Genomic DNA, 17,640 nt, shown 5'->3' with positions numbered 1-17,640 from the left:
TGTCCACATCCCAGTTCAACTCTAACCCTAGCTTCATGTCCACATCCCAGTTCAACTCTAACCCTAGCTTCATGTCTACATCCCAGTTCAACTCTAACCCTAGCTTCATGTCCACATCCCAGTTCAACTCTAACCCTAGCTTCATGTCCACATCCCAGTTCAACCCTAACCCTAGCTTCATGTCCACATCCCAGTTCAAACCTACCCCTAACTTCATGTCCACATCCCAGTTCAAACATACCCCTAGCTTCATGTCCACATCCCAGTTCAACTCTAACCCTAACTTCATGTCCACATCCCAGTTCAACTCTAACCCTAGCTTCATGTCCACATCCCAGTTCAACTCTAACCCTAGCTTCATGTCCACATCCTGGTTGTGCTCGACTCTCAACAGTTAATGACAGGGCTCACTCAGCAACAAGAGAGAACTCATCGTTTACTATAAGAGTTTGTTAAATGGTGGAAAGTGTCGGTCCTCATTCAGCTTTCACCTACACTATATATCTGTCATTAATACCAGGTGGAAATATAGCCCTGTTTCCCTGGCTATTGTCTTTTAAGGTAGTTTCTCTGTTTGGATGCCTGAGGTCTGACTCATCAAAGGTTAAAACAGTATTTTTACTGTATGAGGGATATACTTTACATTTACCATCAGATTTTTTCCTTCGCTACAGCATACTTGTATGCTTGATAGGACCCTGAGTATAATGCATCCATCCATTAAATCTGTATAAATAATTGTGAATGGTTTTGTTTTTTAATCATTTACTGCAGTAGTAAAGTTTTATAAATAATCCATGATGTCTCTTATATGTGGCGTTAATTGTCCCTCTTCTTCTCTCTCTCTCTCATTCCTGTTTGTTGCTTTTTCATCATGTCATACTGTATGTCCCTGTATGTGGGCATGTTTTGTTGATTTGCTCTATTCTGCCTGCTCCATGGGGTTTCACTGCACATAGGCTGCTGTGTCCAAAACACAGATGGTTCTGTCTCCTCTGGTCCAGGTAAAGAGTCTAACGAGGCTACTTTTGTCTGCTTTCCTGTTGATACCAGACACACAGGCACTTTATACACGCAATTACAATTATAATACATTTACGATTACAGTACAACATTTACAATGACAAAACAGAATAATTCTGTGCATGTTTGTCTTGAGCGCGTGGTCATCTTCCTGCTGTTCACCTCACGCTGTGACCACACGCTGGTTGTCCCCACCATCCTTTCCTCTATTGTCTTATCGAAGTTGTGTTGACTGTGAGTGATAGTCTGACTGTTGTAGCACCTGGCAACTATCTTTTGTTCAATATCTTTGATTTGATGTATTGTGATCAGATCATTGGATAGCATTTTTCGCTGTATATTTCGTTACTCAAATGTCATGTTTTGCGAGGTGTTCAACGTTCATGATGAGTGAACATACTCATCACAGAGCCTATTACAGTGATATAACCAGCCCTATGCACACAATAGGCCTTCCTGTAGCCAGGACAAATGGTCTGTCTGGTAGTACTGTCAGCTTTCTCTTCTTACCATGTAGAGCCCGTGTCTAACTCATTTCACGGAGGGCCGGATGTCCGTGGGTTTTCGCTCCATCCTTGTCCTTGGTTTATGAATTAAGGTCGCTAATTAGTAAGGAACACCCCTCACCTGCTTGTCTAGGTCTTTAGCTGATTGGAAAAACCAAAAAGCCACAGAAACTCAGCCCTCCGTGGAATGAGTTTGACACCCCTTTTGTGGAGTCTCTCTACCCCCCCGTTCACTCTGCCTGATTACCCTGTTTCTGCACCCACCCAACTACCTTAAATAAACCCACTTTCTGTTCCAAGCCTGACAGCTTCCCGACTGTGCCTCTCCCACCATACTGAACCTGTGAGCCTCCTGACCCTGTGTGTCTGTCTCCCGTCCACCAGAAACTGCTTGGGAACTCTCTGCTGAAGCTGGAGGGAGATGACAGGCTTGACATCAACTGTACTCTCCCCCTCACAGACCAGGTAATATAATGAAGAGTAAACTAGACTTTTGAGTGTATGGGTGGATAGTTTTTCTCTTCCGCCTTACTACTTTTATGTGTGTTGATAACATATGCACTTCATGTAGTCCCACAGTGTACAGTACACTACCAGTGACGTGTGTTCTTTCCCCTCTCACAGATAGTGTTAGTGGGCTCTGAGGAGGGTCTGTACGCCCTGAATGTAATCAAAAACTCCCTGACCCACATCCCTGGCCTGGGCTCCGTCTTCCAGATCCACATCATGAAGGAGCATGAGAAGCTGCTGATGATTGTTGGTATGAAAGCCGACTTGACTCAATCAGTGATAACAGCACATATATAGAGTACATCGTCGACTGTCTCATTTATTTGTCAGTCCGACTGAATTGAAGGGAGGGGTAATGTCTGTGTTTGGCCTGTAGGTGATGAGAGGGCGCTGTGTCTGGTGGAGATTAAAAAGGTGAAGCAGTCTCTGGCCCAGTCCCACCTGCCTGCCCAGTCTGAACTGGAACCATTTATCTTTGAGACGGTCAAGGGCTGCCACCTCTTCTCTGCAGGCAGAGTAAGTCTAGTGGTTTCTTAGGGGTTGGGGGCATTGATTCAATTGGTCATCCTTTGACCGAAGAAATGCTTATCCCTTATCATAACTGTCAATGACATTGTGGATGTGTCTGTCTACAGATAGATAATGGGCCTTGTATCTGTGCAGCAATGCCTAACAAGATTACAATTCTGCGTTACAATGACAACCTCAACAAGTTCTGCATTCGCAAGGTGAGTATCACCTCAAAGTTGAAACAAATGATCAGATGGAACGATAAACACATCACTTTCTGGTTACAGAGGAAATTAAATTGACCCACAAGACAGCTCACAGTGACTAGACATGTACCTCATTTATATTGAACTGTACCTGAAGAAAAGTCTGTTCCTCCTATCAGTCCAGCAGCTGTTTCCCCTCGCTAGTTCTCTAACAACCTCCTTCCACCACCCCTCCATCAGGAGATAGAGACTCTGGAGCCCTGCAGCTGCATCCACCTGACCAGCTACAGCATCATCATCGGCACCAACAAATTCTATGAGATTGAGATGAAGCAGTATGTCCTGGAGGGTTAGTGGCTTTCGTTGTTGGTCGTTCCTCTCAGTAAACCCACTGGAACTCATGAGTACCAGAAAATGAACTGTGACCAATCCAAAAATGCTACATGTAAACAAGCCTCTCTACTATTCACATGTTAAAAAGGTTGATGCCACTAAATCCTTTCCATGGTTATTCTAATGCTGATTCTATATTTACATTTTAGTCATTCCGCAGATGCGCTTATCCAGAACGACTTGCATGAACGCTCATGCAACCCTAAACGCATAGGGTTAAGTGCCTTGCTCAAGGGCACATCAACAGATTGTTCACCTATTCGGCTCGGGATTAGAACCAGTGACCTTTCAGTTACAGGCCCAACGCTCTTAACCACTAGGCTACCTACCACCCTATCTGTGACAGAGAGCGTGTTACACACTGTGTCGCCCCTGTAGAGTTCCTGGATAAGAAGGACATGTCGTTGGCCTCGGCGGTGTTTGCTTCCTCCTGCCACAGCTTCCCCATCTCCATAATGCAGGTCACCAGCACTCTGCAGAAGGAGGAGTACCTGCTCTGCTTCCATGGTGAGATCTGTCTTGGCATTTGCAATTGCAATAAATTCATCTTGCCGTGGTGATATTGCATTACCTGTTTTACTGTACATATCATATAACATTGTGTTGTATTGCCCCCACACAACCACAGAATGATTGTAAAACATTCCAAGGTACATTCATCGACACAGTAGTTAAGGACTATTGTTCTGTCACAGAGTTTGGAGTGTTTGTGGACGCATACGGACGAAGGAGCCGCACTGAAGAAATCAAATGGAGTCGTCTGCCCCTGGCCTTTGGTGTGTACAGTATACAGTATCTGTATCTTCACATAGTACAGTTCTAACAAAGTGGTATGCGTTGTGGTGGATTTGATGTAGTATTGTCATAACAAGAACATTGCTAGAAATGTGAATCTGAGTACCAGTAGCGTATTTTGTGACTTTTGTAACGTAACCCTTTCCTTATCTGTCTTGAACAGCTTACAGAGAGCCCTACCTGTTTGTGACATACTTTAACTCCTTGGATGTGATCGAGGTTCAGGGACATGCTGCACTTGGGTAAAGAAAAAACGACCGAAACACAAACTCACACAATAAGAACTTGCACATGACAAAAGCTTCAGTATTTGTCCGAGTAGGCCTATGCGACCACAATCAATGCCACAAATTGAGAATAACACACAATAATAGAGAAGTGATCTCCAATAACGCCGCCCCCCCCCCATGTTTGATTTTCATTTTCTATTCATCCATTGTGCTTAAATGGCAGACATGATTGATTTTAGCATGATGTTATTAATTCCTCTCAACTCTCGGAATAGACTGATGGGTATTGTTGTTCCAGACTTGGGGCTAGATGAAATCAGATTAACATCCGCATCGGTTGTTTTGGCAGTGTCAGAGGTGGAACTGGAGCTGACAAATCCACAAGCGGCTTGCGTTAACCTTTTAACCTTTTACTGCAGTGGGCTAAACCAGGGTCATACAGCTTTTCTTGTTAAATCTACTTTGCAATGAAAGTAAACACCTCACACAGATGGGTTGTGTCATTTTGGAGGCGTTTTTATTGGAAATAAGAATAGAATATGTTTTTCAACACTTATACATTAATGTGGACGCAAAAATATCATACCCCAAGACATGCTAACCTCTCACCACTACAATAACAAGGGAGGTTAACATTTTTGGGGGTGTATGATATTTGTTATTATTATTCACGATTCAGCCAGGATTATCCGTAATCATTGTAGCATTCACATTAATGTAGAAGTGTTCTATTCTTATTTACAATAAATGTTACCCCAAAATGACATAATACATTATTTAACACTAATGTATATTGGGCACAAAATAATCTGAAACACAACCCAAGCAATCAGCAAATGCATCCAACAAATGAGTCACAAGCTTGATGTAGTCATTGTGTTCTATGACTATGGGACCAAATACTTCCCTTTTACTACTTTAATACACACAGTTCATTCGGAATGTATTCAGACCCCTTGACCTTTTCCACATTTTGTTACGTTACAGCCTTATTCTAAAATGGATTAAAATGTTTCCCCCCCTCATCAATCTACACACCATACTCCATAATGACAAAGCAAAAAGAGGTTAAAAAGAACCAACAAAAACATAAGTAATCAGACCCTTTACTCAGTACCTTTAAGCACCTTTGGCAGTGATTACAGCCTTGAGTCTTCTTGGGTATGATGCTACATGCTTGGCAAACCTGTATTTGGAGAGTTTCTCCCATTCTTCTCTGCAGATCCTCTCAAGCTTTGTCAGGTTGGATGGGGAGCGTCGCTGCATAGCTATTTTCAGGTCACGCCAGTTCCTGCCGCTGAAAAACATCCCCACAGCATGATGCTGCCACCACCATGCATCACCGTAGGGATGGTGCCAATTTTCCTCCAGACGTGACCCTTGGCATTCAGGCCAAAGAGTTCCATCTTGGTTTCATCAGACCAGAGAATCTGGTTTCTCATGGTCTGAGAGTCTTTTGGCAAACTCCAAGTGGCCTGTCATGTGCCTTTTCTGAGAGGTGGCTTCCGTCTGGCCACTCTTCCATAAAGGCCTAATTGGTGGAGAGCTCCAGAGATGGTTTTCCTTCTGGAAGGTTTTCTCCACAGAGGAACTCTGGAGCTCTGTCAGAGTCACCATAGGGTTCTTGGTTAACTCCTTGACCAAGGCCCTTCGCCGCCGATTGCACAGTTTGGCTGGGTGGCCAGCTCTAGGAAGTCTTGGAGTTCCAAACTTCTTCCATTTAAGATTTATGGAGGTAACTGTTCTTGGGGATCTTCAATGCTGTAGACATGTTTTGGTACCCTTCCCCAGATCTGTGCCACGACACAAACCTGTCTCGGAGCTCTACGGACAATTCCTTCAACCTCATGGCTTGGTTTTTGCTCTGACATGCACTGTCAACTGTGGGACCTTATATACACACAGGTGTTTGCCTTTCCAAATCATGTCTAAGCAATTGAATTTACCACATGTGGACTCCAATAAAGTTGTAGAAACATCTCAAGGATGATCAATGGAAAGGGCTCTGAATACTTATATAAATAAGGTATTTTATTATTTTATGTGCAACATTTTCTTAAAACCTGTTTTCGCTTTGTCAGTATGGGGTATTGTGTGTAGATTAAATTTTTTTTTTTTTCATCAATCAATTTTAGAAAAAGGCTGTAACAAAATGTGGAAAAAGTCAAGGGGTCTGAGTACTTTCCGAATGCACTGTATAAGTGATACCTTTGGTTATGGTTCCCTAAAATTGGGGGACTATGTACAAAGTGCTGTAATTTCTAAACAGTTCACCCGATATGGATGATGAAAACACCCTCAAATTGAAGCTGACAGTCTGCACATTAACATCATAGTCATTGTTTGATTTCAAATCCAAACATTTGAAGTAAAGAGCCAAAAAAAGAAAAATGCTTTACTGTCCCAATAATTACGGAGGCCACTGTATAACTACTTCTATTGACAACAAACACTTCATGTTCAAGCCCCTTTTTCACTTAAAAATACTGAACCAAACATTAGTTAGCTTAGTTAAAATTGCGCGACAAAGACCTCCTTGGCAGAAACATCTAAATTAATTCTGACTATTTAGAGGAAGTGTTTCTTGCTATGTTGGTGCTACGATGGCTCAAAAGGGACAAACCGTAATATTGCCGTTTATCGTTTTTCAAGCGAAGGTCTTTAAGGAGTATGTGCGCATATACGTTCGCTTCGCGTAGCCGATATGCCTTAACGCAGTAGGAATAATAATAATGAAAGGAGTGTTTTGTGACACACAAGAAGCCACTCACCTACGGTATTTGCCAGGTCATACAGCAGTTACACGTCCAACACCGCCAAAACATATTTTATGCAGATCTCGGCTAACGCTGTTTAACGCTGATTAATGCTCTAGCACCAAACTACGGCCCGCGGGCCGGATACGGCCCGTCAGCACATTTGGCCCGGCCCTCTGAACAATACCAGAGACGCTATCGATTTTTTTTCTTATTTGGCCTCCAGAAAAAAAATCCTAGGCCCGGCCCTGTCAAAGAGAGAACGGAATAATGGCGAAAAGGTTAGGTAAGAGAAAAATTGATTCAGAATGCAGGGTATTTAACCTGCAGTGGACAAACTATTTTATTTTGTTCAATGCAAAGAAAAGGCTGTTTGTCTCATCTGTCAAGAGACGGTGGCGGTATTCAAAGAATACAATCTTCGCCGACACTATGAATCCCGTCACAAAGACAAGTACGATAGATTGCAAGGCCAAATACGAGCAGACAAACTCTCAAAGCTAAAAAGTGGACTACTATCTCAGCAGAATACATTTGTACGCCAAGCTCAGCTGAACCAGGCATCCGTTCGGGCCAGCTTTCGGGTTGCTAAACTGATAGCAAGAAGCGGTAAGCCTTTCACTGACGGAGAGTTTGTTAAGAAAGGTATGGATGCTGTCGCGGAGGAGGTGTGTCCCGAGAAGAAAGATGCATTTAATGCCGTAAGTCTGTCGGTGAGTACAATCACCAGACACGTTGAAGAAATCGGGAGTAATGTATATGCCCAGCTGCAGCAGAAGACGAAAGAATTTGACTTTTTTTCATTAGCACTGGATGAGAGCACGGACGTGCAAGACACAGCGCAACTGCTCATTTTTATTCGTGGAGTTAGCGCAAACTTTGAGATATGCGAGGAGCTGGCAGCCCTCCAAAGTCTCAAAGGGACTACAACGGGAGAGGATATTTTTGACAAAGTGTGCCAAACCATGGAGAAGTTGGACCTGGACTGGTCAAAGCTAGCTAGCATCACGAATGACGGGGCTCCTAGCATGGTGGGCGAAACTCGCGGTCTAATAGGACGCATGAACCGGGAGTTGGAAAAAAGGGGTCTCACCGCCCCGCTACGAGTCCACTGCCTAATTCACCAGCAAGCACTGTGCTGCAAAGTGTTGAAGTGGGATTCTGTAATGAAGGTTGTGGTGTCGTGCATAAACTTCATCAGAGCAAAGGGACTTAAACACAGGCAGTTCCAAGAATTCCTGTCTGAACTGGAGTCTACGCACGGAGATGTGCTGTACTACACAGAGGTCCGATGGCTGAGCCCGGCAGAGTTTTGAGGCGTTTTTACGAGCTGCTACCCGAAATTAACGCATTTCTTCATTTAAAAGACAAAACGGTCCCAGAGCTGATCGACCCAGAATGGAAATGGCACCTAGCATTTTTAACAGACGTGACAGAAATACTTAACAGCCTTAACTTGCAGCTACAAGGCGAGGGGAAACTCATTTGCGACATCTATTCACACATAAAAGCATTTGAGGTGAAATTAGCGCTGCTTTTGGAACAAGTGAAAAAGCGCAACTTCGTCCATCTTCCTGCTACCCAAAACCTGTCGACAGAGAACCCAGCGGTCCCGTTCCCAGCTGAAAAGTGCGTGGAAGCACTGGAAATGCTGAAGGCGGAGTTCGGTGTGCGATTCAGTGAACTACATGTTCATGCAAAAGAAATCCGTCTTTTTCAGAACCCCTTTGTTGCCGACATTGATGAAGCCCAGCCTTCATATCAGTTTGAGTTGGCTGAGTTACAGAACTGTGATGTTCTGAAAGACGCATTCAAGCCCAACAGTCTCATTGACTTCTATGCCGCCCTCCCAAACGACACATATCCAAACATCAAAAAACACGCAATGAAAATGTCCACAGTTTTTGGCAGCACGTATATCTGCGAGAAAACCTTTTCTCGCATGAAACTGCTGAAAACCCCGATGAGATCAAGATTGACAGATGAACATTTGCATCAGTGCTTGAGACTGGCTGTAACTAGAATGGAACCTGATATTCAACTTCTCACCAGCCAGATGCAGGCCCACAGTTCACACTGATGAACCTACAAAAGGATTATAAGGAAGGAACACAAGAACTTTAAGAGACTGCTCATATGTGTCAGAGAGATTCTGCTCTGACAACTGAGCTGAACTTTTATCTGTTAAGATTGTGCATGGCACGACAGAAAGTTAATGTTCCATGGCTTTTTTTTCTATGAAGAACCCAGAGAGAGTTATTTAGTTATTATTTATTTCCTGTTTTTTCTGTGAAGAACTCAGAGAGGGTTATTTAGTTATTATTTATTTCATTAATAGTGTTATTATTTGTTTCCTGACTTTTTTTCTGTAAAGAACCTGGAAAGGGTTATTTGGTTATGTGTGGCTTTCTGGAAAACAATAAATTTTTTAAGCTCCCCTACGATCGTCACACTTTTTCTGTTACAAACTGACACCGGCCCCACATCAGAGAAGGGAAAAGTTATGTGGCCCTCACAGGAAAAAGTTTGGGGACCCCTGCTCTAGCTGATTGAATCTAGGCCTTGGTCCTAACCCTGCATTTATAGCCCTGTTTATACCTGGTTCTAACAATGCGTCCTTTGTCCTGATCTTGTCAACATTCTGATTGTGTCCACATTTTCAGACAGATGTAAATGATTAAGACACATTGTGATCTTTCTGACCACATCCGGAGCTAGTCAGAAAAGCATTGTGTTTGGATATCTTACAAGTGTAGACAGATCTGGACAGTCAAATCATTTAAACCATCATGATCTTGTCCTCTAAAATCATTGACAAGTCACACCATTACCTTATGGCATCAATATGAGTCTTAAAGCTATAAAAAAAAAACATGTGTCACACACTCCATATATAAACTCCCAGTCATTTATTGGGTAAATCACCAACCTTTCAGCATCACTGTGCCTTTTTCAGGGTAATGTCATTAACTCTTTAACCAGGTTATGTAGACTAACAGTGCAATTAGTGCAACCAATGACAATGGTGAGGGGTGTGTCATAATGATTAAGTCACTTAGAATGAATTGAGTGAAACTGTTAATTAAAAAAAATATATATTAGGCTATTGTTATCATATGGAAACAATGTAATATTGTACATAATATTAGCTTCAACATACATTATTTAATTCACTTTCACATATTTAATAGTTTCCTATTTCATTTCATGCATCATGAACAGGGGGAACATATTGGGTGTACGCTGATAGGCTGTAGAAAGAATAGATCAATTGATAAGACTTGTTCATAAATGAGAGAATTGTTCGTAAGGGCCTGAGATCAAAGTCCATATTCAGACCACTAGGGGTCAATGTTTTTAGGATCTCGATGTTACCTCTCCTTGGTAGAGCAACATGCCCAACGCCTGTGTATTTGAGGGAGGAGATGGGATGGTTCGCTTCAACATTGTGAGCTGCTACTGGATAGTCACTGTTCTTACACCTGATTGAGCTGACGTGTTCAGCTATGCGTTGTTTTAATTGTCTTTTCATTTGTCCTACGTAGGCTTTCCCACATGAACAGGTGATGAGATTCCCCTAACAGGGATTTCTCAACCTGCATGTGGGTGTCTGAAGAAGGATGTTTTTATAGTGCTATTGCACTGTGCACATGAGCCACATTTGTAGTTCCCATTTGGAATGGGTGTCAAGAGTGTTTGAGTGGGCTCAGGGGCCAGGTCAGATCTCCAATATTGCGATCGCACTTATAGACCACTAGTGGAGGTTCCTTGAAGAGGTGTGCAATTGCAGAATATGCCAGTGCTTTGTCAGGATTGCTTTCATTTTCTCCAAACACCCAGTGTACTTGGTGCAAAAGACAGTTGGGTTGTTTTTCTTCTTTGGTTGAGTTTTTAGCAATTCCTCTCTTGGTTTATGAAATATTTTCATTGTCATTGTAGCATCAACAGTTTTGTCCTTGTAGTCTCATTTTTTTAATTATAAATCATTGCTGTCCAAATCTGTCTAACTGGCTATATGGTAGACCATTCATGAGGGGATGTATTTTTATGTCAAATAAATACAAATATTCTTTTGAAAGAATATCTGTCAAATGATTTGCATACAGGGAGAGAACAGCATATCTGGACACAGTGGATGCAAGAGAGACACATGTTACTACCATGTGTAGATGCAACAGCTACAACTTGGGCACAATCACAAGATGGATAAGATCAAGACAAAGGAAGCATGTTAGAACCAGGTATAAATGAGGCTTGTGTCTGTGTACCTGTGTGTAGCCCTCCAGTTCTAGCCCATCTGGACATCCCTAACCCCCGTTACCTGGGTCCAGCAATCTCCTCCGGGGCCATCTACCTGGCCTCGTCCTATCAGAACAAGCTGCGGGTTATCTGCTGCAAGGGCAACCTGGTCAGGGAGTCTGGGGAGCTGCAGAGGACCGGCTCCAGCCGGGGGTGAGCGCTCTCTGTCATGTTCTAGACCCCAAACCTTTAGCTAATGGACCGGAACTACTGTACCATTAACTACATCTATGGTGAAGGGTAGTAGATGCACATACAAGTAAACAAAGGAAACTAGAATACTAGATACACTGCGTCACAAGTCTTGTGCTAAATGTTGAAAGGGGCTTCAGTGCCACCTACTGTTCTGAGTTTGCATTGCTGTTAGCAAAGCTTGGAAGCCAAATATACACCGAGTGTACAAAACATTAAGAACACATGCTCTGTCCATGAAAGCCTGACATGGTGAAAGCTATGATCCCTTACTAATGTCACTTAAATCCACTACAATCAGTGTAGATGAAGGGAAGGAGACAGGTTAAAGAAGTATTTTTAATCCTTGAGACATGGATTGTGTATGTGCCATTCAGAGGGCAAGACAGACAAAAGACTGAAGTGCCTTTTAACGGGGTATGGTAGTAGGTGCCTGGCGTACCAGTTTTTGTAAAGAACTGCAACGCTGCTGGGTTTTTCACGCTCAACAGTTTCCTGTGTGTATCAAGAATGGTCCACCACCCAAAGGACATCCAACTTGACACAACTGTGGGAAGCATTGGAGTGAACATGGGCCAGCATCCCTGTGGAACGCTTGACACTTTGTAGAGTCCATGCCCTGACAAATTGAGGCTGTTCTGAGGGCAAATGGGTGCAACTCAATATTAGCGAGGTGTTCTTATTTTTTTGTTCGCTCAGTGTATCGCAGCCATTGTTATTTTGTCGATTAAAGCCCAAATCTGCATGGTAATGATTTTAGCCCTGAATTTTCTCTAATTTGAGCTGAAACAACAGCAGCTTATTTGTCTCCATACATTTATTTGTCTTCTGCTCGTCTCTACAGCAGCCCCAGTAAGAGAGGTCCACCCACATACACAGAGCACATCTCCAAGCGTCTGGCCTCAGGCCCTGGCAGCCATGAGGGGCTTCACCGTGAGCCCAGCACACCACACCGCTACCGGGAGGGCCGAACCGAGTTCCGGCGGGACAAGTCCCCGGCACGCCCCCTGGACAGAGAGAAGTCCCCAGGCCCCAGACTAGACAGCCGCAGAGAGAGATCCCCTGGGAGGTTTGACGACCACCAACGTCTCCACACCGGCTCTGACCGCCGCACACAGCTCACCCCTGTCAATAAGGTACAATCATACACACCCACACTAGGAATTCCATCACTATTACATCAATTGGCCAAAAATGTTAGGATTGATTGTGAATTTGGTACACTACAGTTCATTACTACATGGGTCATTCCACGAAATGAGTGCCCTTTGCATCCCATTAATATTTTAAGTAGATATTGTGCACAAATGTATAAATTGTAAAAGCTTGTTATATTAAATGAAGTGCCCTTTAAGATAGACATGGAAAATTCAATAAATCTGATTTTTTAAATATGAATATAGACTTGCTAAAGTGCCAAAACTCAGCATTTTAACATGACCATCTGTGCACACACTGACTTCCAGGAAGATTTTAACCCACCTAACCCCAACATTTCTCCAAGTTTTCACCATCATAGAGCCCTAGTTATTTTGTTGATTTGACGAAGTCAATTCTGAAGATGATTTATATCATGTTATTAGTGAATCATTTTAAGGTCAACCCTGTTACATGAACTGAATGCTCGTTTTAATATGGTGAAACTATTCATTATTATATATCTTTTTTTAAAGAGACATCTAATAGTCAAATCATAGTGTAAAAGCAGACGAGTTGGTTCTACTGTTTTTGGCCATTTCCTGGTGTTTTTGGGTGGAAAACTGAGTGGGACAAACATAACACGTCAACCCTGTTACCCATAGATAGGCTAGAAATGTTGTAACAAATGGTTATTGCCCCTCGCTGTTGCACTCAACAAGCTTCCATTCATGGCAGATATAGATGAAGTTGTAAACCTGCTATTTTATTTGGCTCTTACTTGTTGACAGGCACTTAATAGTATTTTTATTTTTACAGATTAAAAAATATTGATTTTAATTCAGTTGAAAATGTGCTCTTTATGACAGAATGTTAAAATTAGATTTGTTTACACTACTCAAAAGGAACCTAATTGGTGGAATGACCCACATGAGTAGAGTTGATCTTCTATGGCTCTCTCTGTATTTCAGGTATGGGACCAGTCTTCTGTGTGAGTGACATAAGGAGAGGCTTAAAAGAGGAGCTGTGAGAGCCTCTGTTCACTCTGCACATGGCTACGCCATCGAGGGGCGACCAACCAGAAAACCAAGTCATACCCCATCGCCTGTATATAGTGCAATCGTGATCCATTTACCAACACATACACTGTTGCACTGGGGACATTTTCTTTGACAATCCTGTCCTTTCTGATACCTGTATTCATGGAAATGGTTGTTTAACAGAGCAGCGTTTGCAGGGAAACCCTATGGATCTATGATACACTGTTTATAAGTAGTAAAATCAAGTTGTAAATATTGTTGTTCCAATTTTTATAGATAAAAGGGAATAATAGGCTGGTAAAGCCAAGTCTATATTTTTTAAAGGAGTGTTTCTAATGATGTTGCAGGGAGACTCAAAATCCAATCTCAAAATCTCATCATCCCAGATGCAATACTGTAGTTTTTGCTTTTCTATGGCCGGTCAATCATGCGAACATTCAATAAGCCATGTACCGTTTAAATAAAATGTGTTCTGAGAGAGCAATGCACATGAGCTTTTCACTTGAGATTTACTTTGAACAGGATTCTAAATTCATTGTTTCTACATGACCAGTCTTCTTTTTGGATCAACTTTGTATGGTCCTCTTGACTAGACGGACTTTGATATCTAATTGCATATGATTGCTTAGTAACAACGCGTATCTTACCATACTTTCTAACAGACAAATGTTTTGCTACAAGTGTTCCTTGTGTTGTTTAACTATACCTAAGATGAATAATAAGCCTATAAGCTTTGTCTGATTTGAATCAGCAGGCAGTGGAGCCGGCTAACCATGCCCTCAGCTCGTTCTGGAGTCTGCAGCTGCTTATTATGGTACAGATGTCCTGTTCTTACTTCTGTGCAGTGAATTATCTATGAAGTCCAGTAATTGTCAGGGTTTAAAAATCGCTTCTTTTTCAAACAAATCAACAACAAAAAAAAGCTTCCTTTGTCACATCAAAGAGCATGAGTATTTCAGAGCAGAAGTAGTAGTTTTACCTTGATTTTTGGGTTTGTGTTTTCTGTCGTGTATTTACACAAATTTGCATTCAATGAGTATACATCGATACAAGACAATAACTAAAGGTTTTCTTGAATTTTGAAAATGTACACGCATTAAACATGATTGAGCTACCCTGGCAATGTGTCAAGATGCCTTTTTAATTTTTTTACACCATACAGTTTACATATAATTAACTTTTGCATGAGAAATGATTCCGGCTAGCAAATGATAGATGGAAATAGCCCATTTTATTTTACTTTAATTCTACATCAATGTAATTCTCTTTAAAGCAAATTCAACAAAACAAAATAGATAATAAACAGCTATGTCCTGTTCCAGGAAACAGCTATAAAAGTATTCTTGGACAGAGACATGAGAAGGTTGAAAGTGCTTGTTAAAGAGAAGGGAAAAAGGTGGAAAAGAAAAGCACATAAGTGATCCCTTTGTTACAGAACTGTGTTAAAACTGCTTGGCACCAGTCTCCCTCCGACAGAGAGACACAATCTCGTACACACTCCCAAACGCACCTGTTTACCGGGTCATTGAAGCGATGCGTCGTACAAGAAACTACTTGATGGGCAGTGAACAGTAATAAGCAAAAGACCAAGATCCCTAAAAACTCCAACTGGTCAAAGAGTAGCGAGAGATCCTCCAGACAGACAATGCGTAAAATACAACCTCTACCACATATTGCCATCACATCCAGCCATGCCCCACAACAGCACCGAAAGAAAAACAGGCTCATTCCTCATGAGTCCCTCTGTGGGTAACATAATACTGACGAGAACAGCAGACTTTCATTTTCAGCTTTATTATTCAATGTATTTCTGTGGCAGTGTATACTCTGATAAACGTAAATGCTGCGCAAAAACATTGTCACTTAAATATTTTTACCATTCACATTAATGGATTGTTGGATTGACAAGTTTGGTGCCCATCATGCATGTGATGGTGAAACGGCCCTATACCCACTAGCTTCGTCCTCGACATGGCAGAGGGCGGCAGGGACACAGCTGGAAGCCAGAAGTAAATTAGTGCCCAGACATTACTTTGGACCTCATGTAGCCCTCAATGTCAAACCTCAGTTTGCGAAATGATAACCAAAAAGACCTGCATGGCATCGAGATCTGAAGCTATGGACTACTCAGCTCAGCCCATTGAAACACATATGCTAAAAGCGATTCAAAAGGGCATTGAAAGAAATCAACAGTCCCGAGTTTTGTCCCTCAAATAGTTCACAAAATGACTGTCCAAACTATACAGTGGCCCTTTTGCACATAGGCTGGCTGATCTGTGCGAATTATAACCAAATTTGCTGAAATCCTGCAACTCAATTAGGTGTCCTTGCTAGTACAACAGGTGTCAGTATTAATGATTGGCAGTCTTGAGCAGGATATAGTCTAGGGTTGTTTTGTACTTTTAATGTTCCAACTGATAGCTTGTAAAACACTAAATCAATAACAAAAAGGTTATTCTTGACTATGAACATCTGAAAAGCAAATCTGAACTACTGCGAGGGCAGGGAGACGATCTCTGTGTCCATGTACGTGTGGACTTTCTGTCTGGATCTGTGTATGGTAGAGGTAGTGTGTATATGTATTATGAGTGGGGGTATAGCAAGGGTTGCTTGTTTTGGACCACCAGTGTGTCAGAGTATAGGCCATCTCTTATTGATTTGGGTCATCTTCTCATGGCCCTTCAGATCCACTACTGATAAACGCTGATTATCCTGTGGCAATCCAATTGTCTAAATTTGAGACAAAAATTCAAAAAAAAAAAAAAAGTCAATAAATAATGAAAAAAAGGTAGTGATGGCATTAAAAAGGTAACACCACGGCAGCATCAAAAAAAAAAAGGAACACCATGTCCTCTGAAAAAAAAAATCCATCTTCGTTTTTTCTGCAATCAACAACAAAAAGAAAAATTACAAAAAAAAAATTACAAATGAAAAAAAACAAACACAAGAAAAACACTTGCTGACTAATTTAGTGAACCACTACTCAAGGATTCTATACAGTTTCTTTAATGGTATATACTTATGTGAATATATTATTTCATTTCATTTTATTTATTATTTATTCATTTATTTTACAAAAATGTATCTGCGAGGTCATTGAATGGCCCTTGGGCAGGGTAAGGTGTGTCTGAGGAGATAAATGAAGCTACTCATCTCATTTCAGCTGGTGAAGACTGCACTAACCAGCCAGGAGAAGTGCGCCCTCTAGTGTCACTGGAAGTTCCACACAGACGCTGTACTACACATTTCATCACCTTGTACTATCCAGCACTTCCTTGGTTTATATAGTACATGATGCAAGGGTGGCTATGAGGATGTTCAAAGGGACACGTTGTGATGCATTTATGGCTCTAATGAACGCCCTACAATAAAAATTCATGTTCAACAAATAGCAAAAGAGTAACTAAGCAGTCAGTGTTGGGTAATTAGTTCACCCCTCCTGCTAACAAGGACATATTGTTAAATGAGTTCCTGTCATTACAGGAGGAAACTGATGCAGAAACATGACAGAAGCACATCCCTTCGTGACAACCATTACATCACTTCCTATTAAACCGTGATTGTGATGGATGGAACATGATGTCATGTCCACTCCAGCACCACCATGGTCCCAGTGCCTGCTGGGTAAATTAGGAGGGGGGGGGGGGGTCATCCTAATTTTAAGTGAAGGGCATGAAGGCAAAGTTAACGAGTTAATTTCCACAGCCTCTCCCTGGCAGACATGAGCATATTATGTATTTGATATCAAGTGACAACGCCACCGTGCTGTCATTCCGATCAGATGCTCTTTCCAGTCAGGGATGCCGTGTGTAAGAGAGAGCCAGTGCTGAATTGCTGTCTGTCATAATACCAGCTGTCAACATTATCAACACCAGGAGTAGGTAACCCTGGTCCTGGAGGGCCGCAGGCACTTCATGTTTGATTTAACCGACCCGGAAGACCAGGTGTGTTTAATTTAGGCAACCATTGAACTGATCAATTAGCTCAGTTGGTCAGGCGTGGTGCCTAGTTGGAACAAAATCCTGCCATATTTGCGTCACTCC

General features: G+C 42.0%; 1 protein-coding gene across 5 annotated transcripts in view; it reads left to right on the top strand.

Annotated features, from left to right (window-relative positions):
* LOC115139923 (citron rho-interacting kinase-like) overlaps nucleotides 1-14,716 on the top strand; it is a 57,691-nt gene extending 42,975 nt beyond the window's left edge. For all 5 annotated transcript variants that reach the window (XM_029677800.2, XM_029677802.2, XM_029677801.2 and 2 more), the window contains 11 exons: nucleotides 1,914-1,994; nucleotides 2,154-2,289; nucleotides 2,416-2,555; nucleotides 2,675-2,767; nucleotides 2,996-3,104; nucleotides 3,527-3,655; nucleotides 3,844-3,924; nucleotides 4,107-4,185; nucleotides 11,208-11,381; nucleotides 12,265-12,556; nucleotides 13,529-14,716. In XM_029677800.2, coding sequence (XP_029533660.1) covers nucleotides 1,914-1,994; nucleotides 2,154-2,289; nucleotides 2,416-2,555; nucleotides 2,675-2,767; nucleotides 2,996-3,104; nucleotides 3,527-3,655; nucleotides 3,844-3,924; nucleotides 4,107-4,185; nucleotides 11,208-11,381; nucleotides 12,265-12,556; nucleotides 13,529-13,552 — 1,338 coding nt within the window. In that variant the 3' untranslated portion in view covers nucleotides 13,553-14,716. The remainder of the gene's footprint in view (nucleotides 1-1,913; nucleotides 1,995-2,153; nucleotides 2,290-2,415; nucleotides 2,556-2,674; nucleotides 2,768-2,995; nucleotides 3,105-3,526; nucleotides 3,656-3,843; nucleotides 3,925-4,106; nucleotides 4,186-11,207; nucleotides 11,382-12,264; nucleotides 12,557-13,528) is intronic.
* The last annotated feature ends 2,924 nt before the right edge of the window (nucleotides 14,717-17,640 follow it).

The sequence above is a fragment of the Oncorhynchus nerka genome, linkage group LG13 (genome assembly GCF_034236695.1).
Source record: "Oncorhynchus nerka isolate Pitt River linkage group LG13, Oner_Uvic_2.0, whole genome shotgun sequence".
In the NCBI taxonomy this organism is placed as follows: Eukaryota; Metazoa; Chordata; class Actinopteri; order Salmoniformes; family Salmonidae; genus Oncorhynchus; species Oncorhynchus nerka.
Note: the sequence above shows the minus strand (reverse complement) of the source record. Positions and strands in the feature narration are given on the sequence as shown.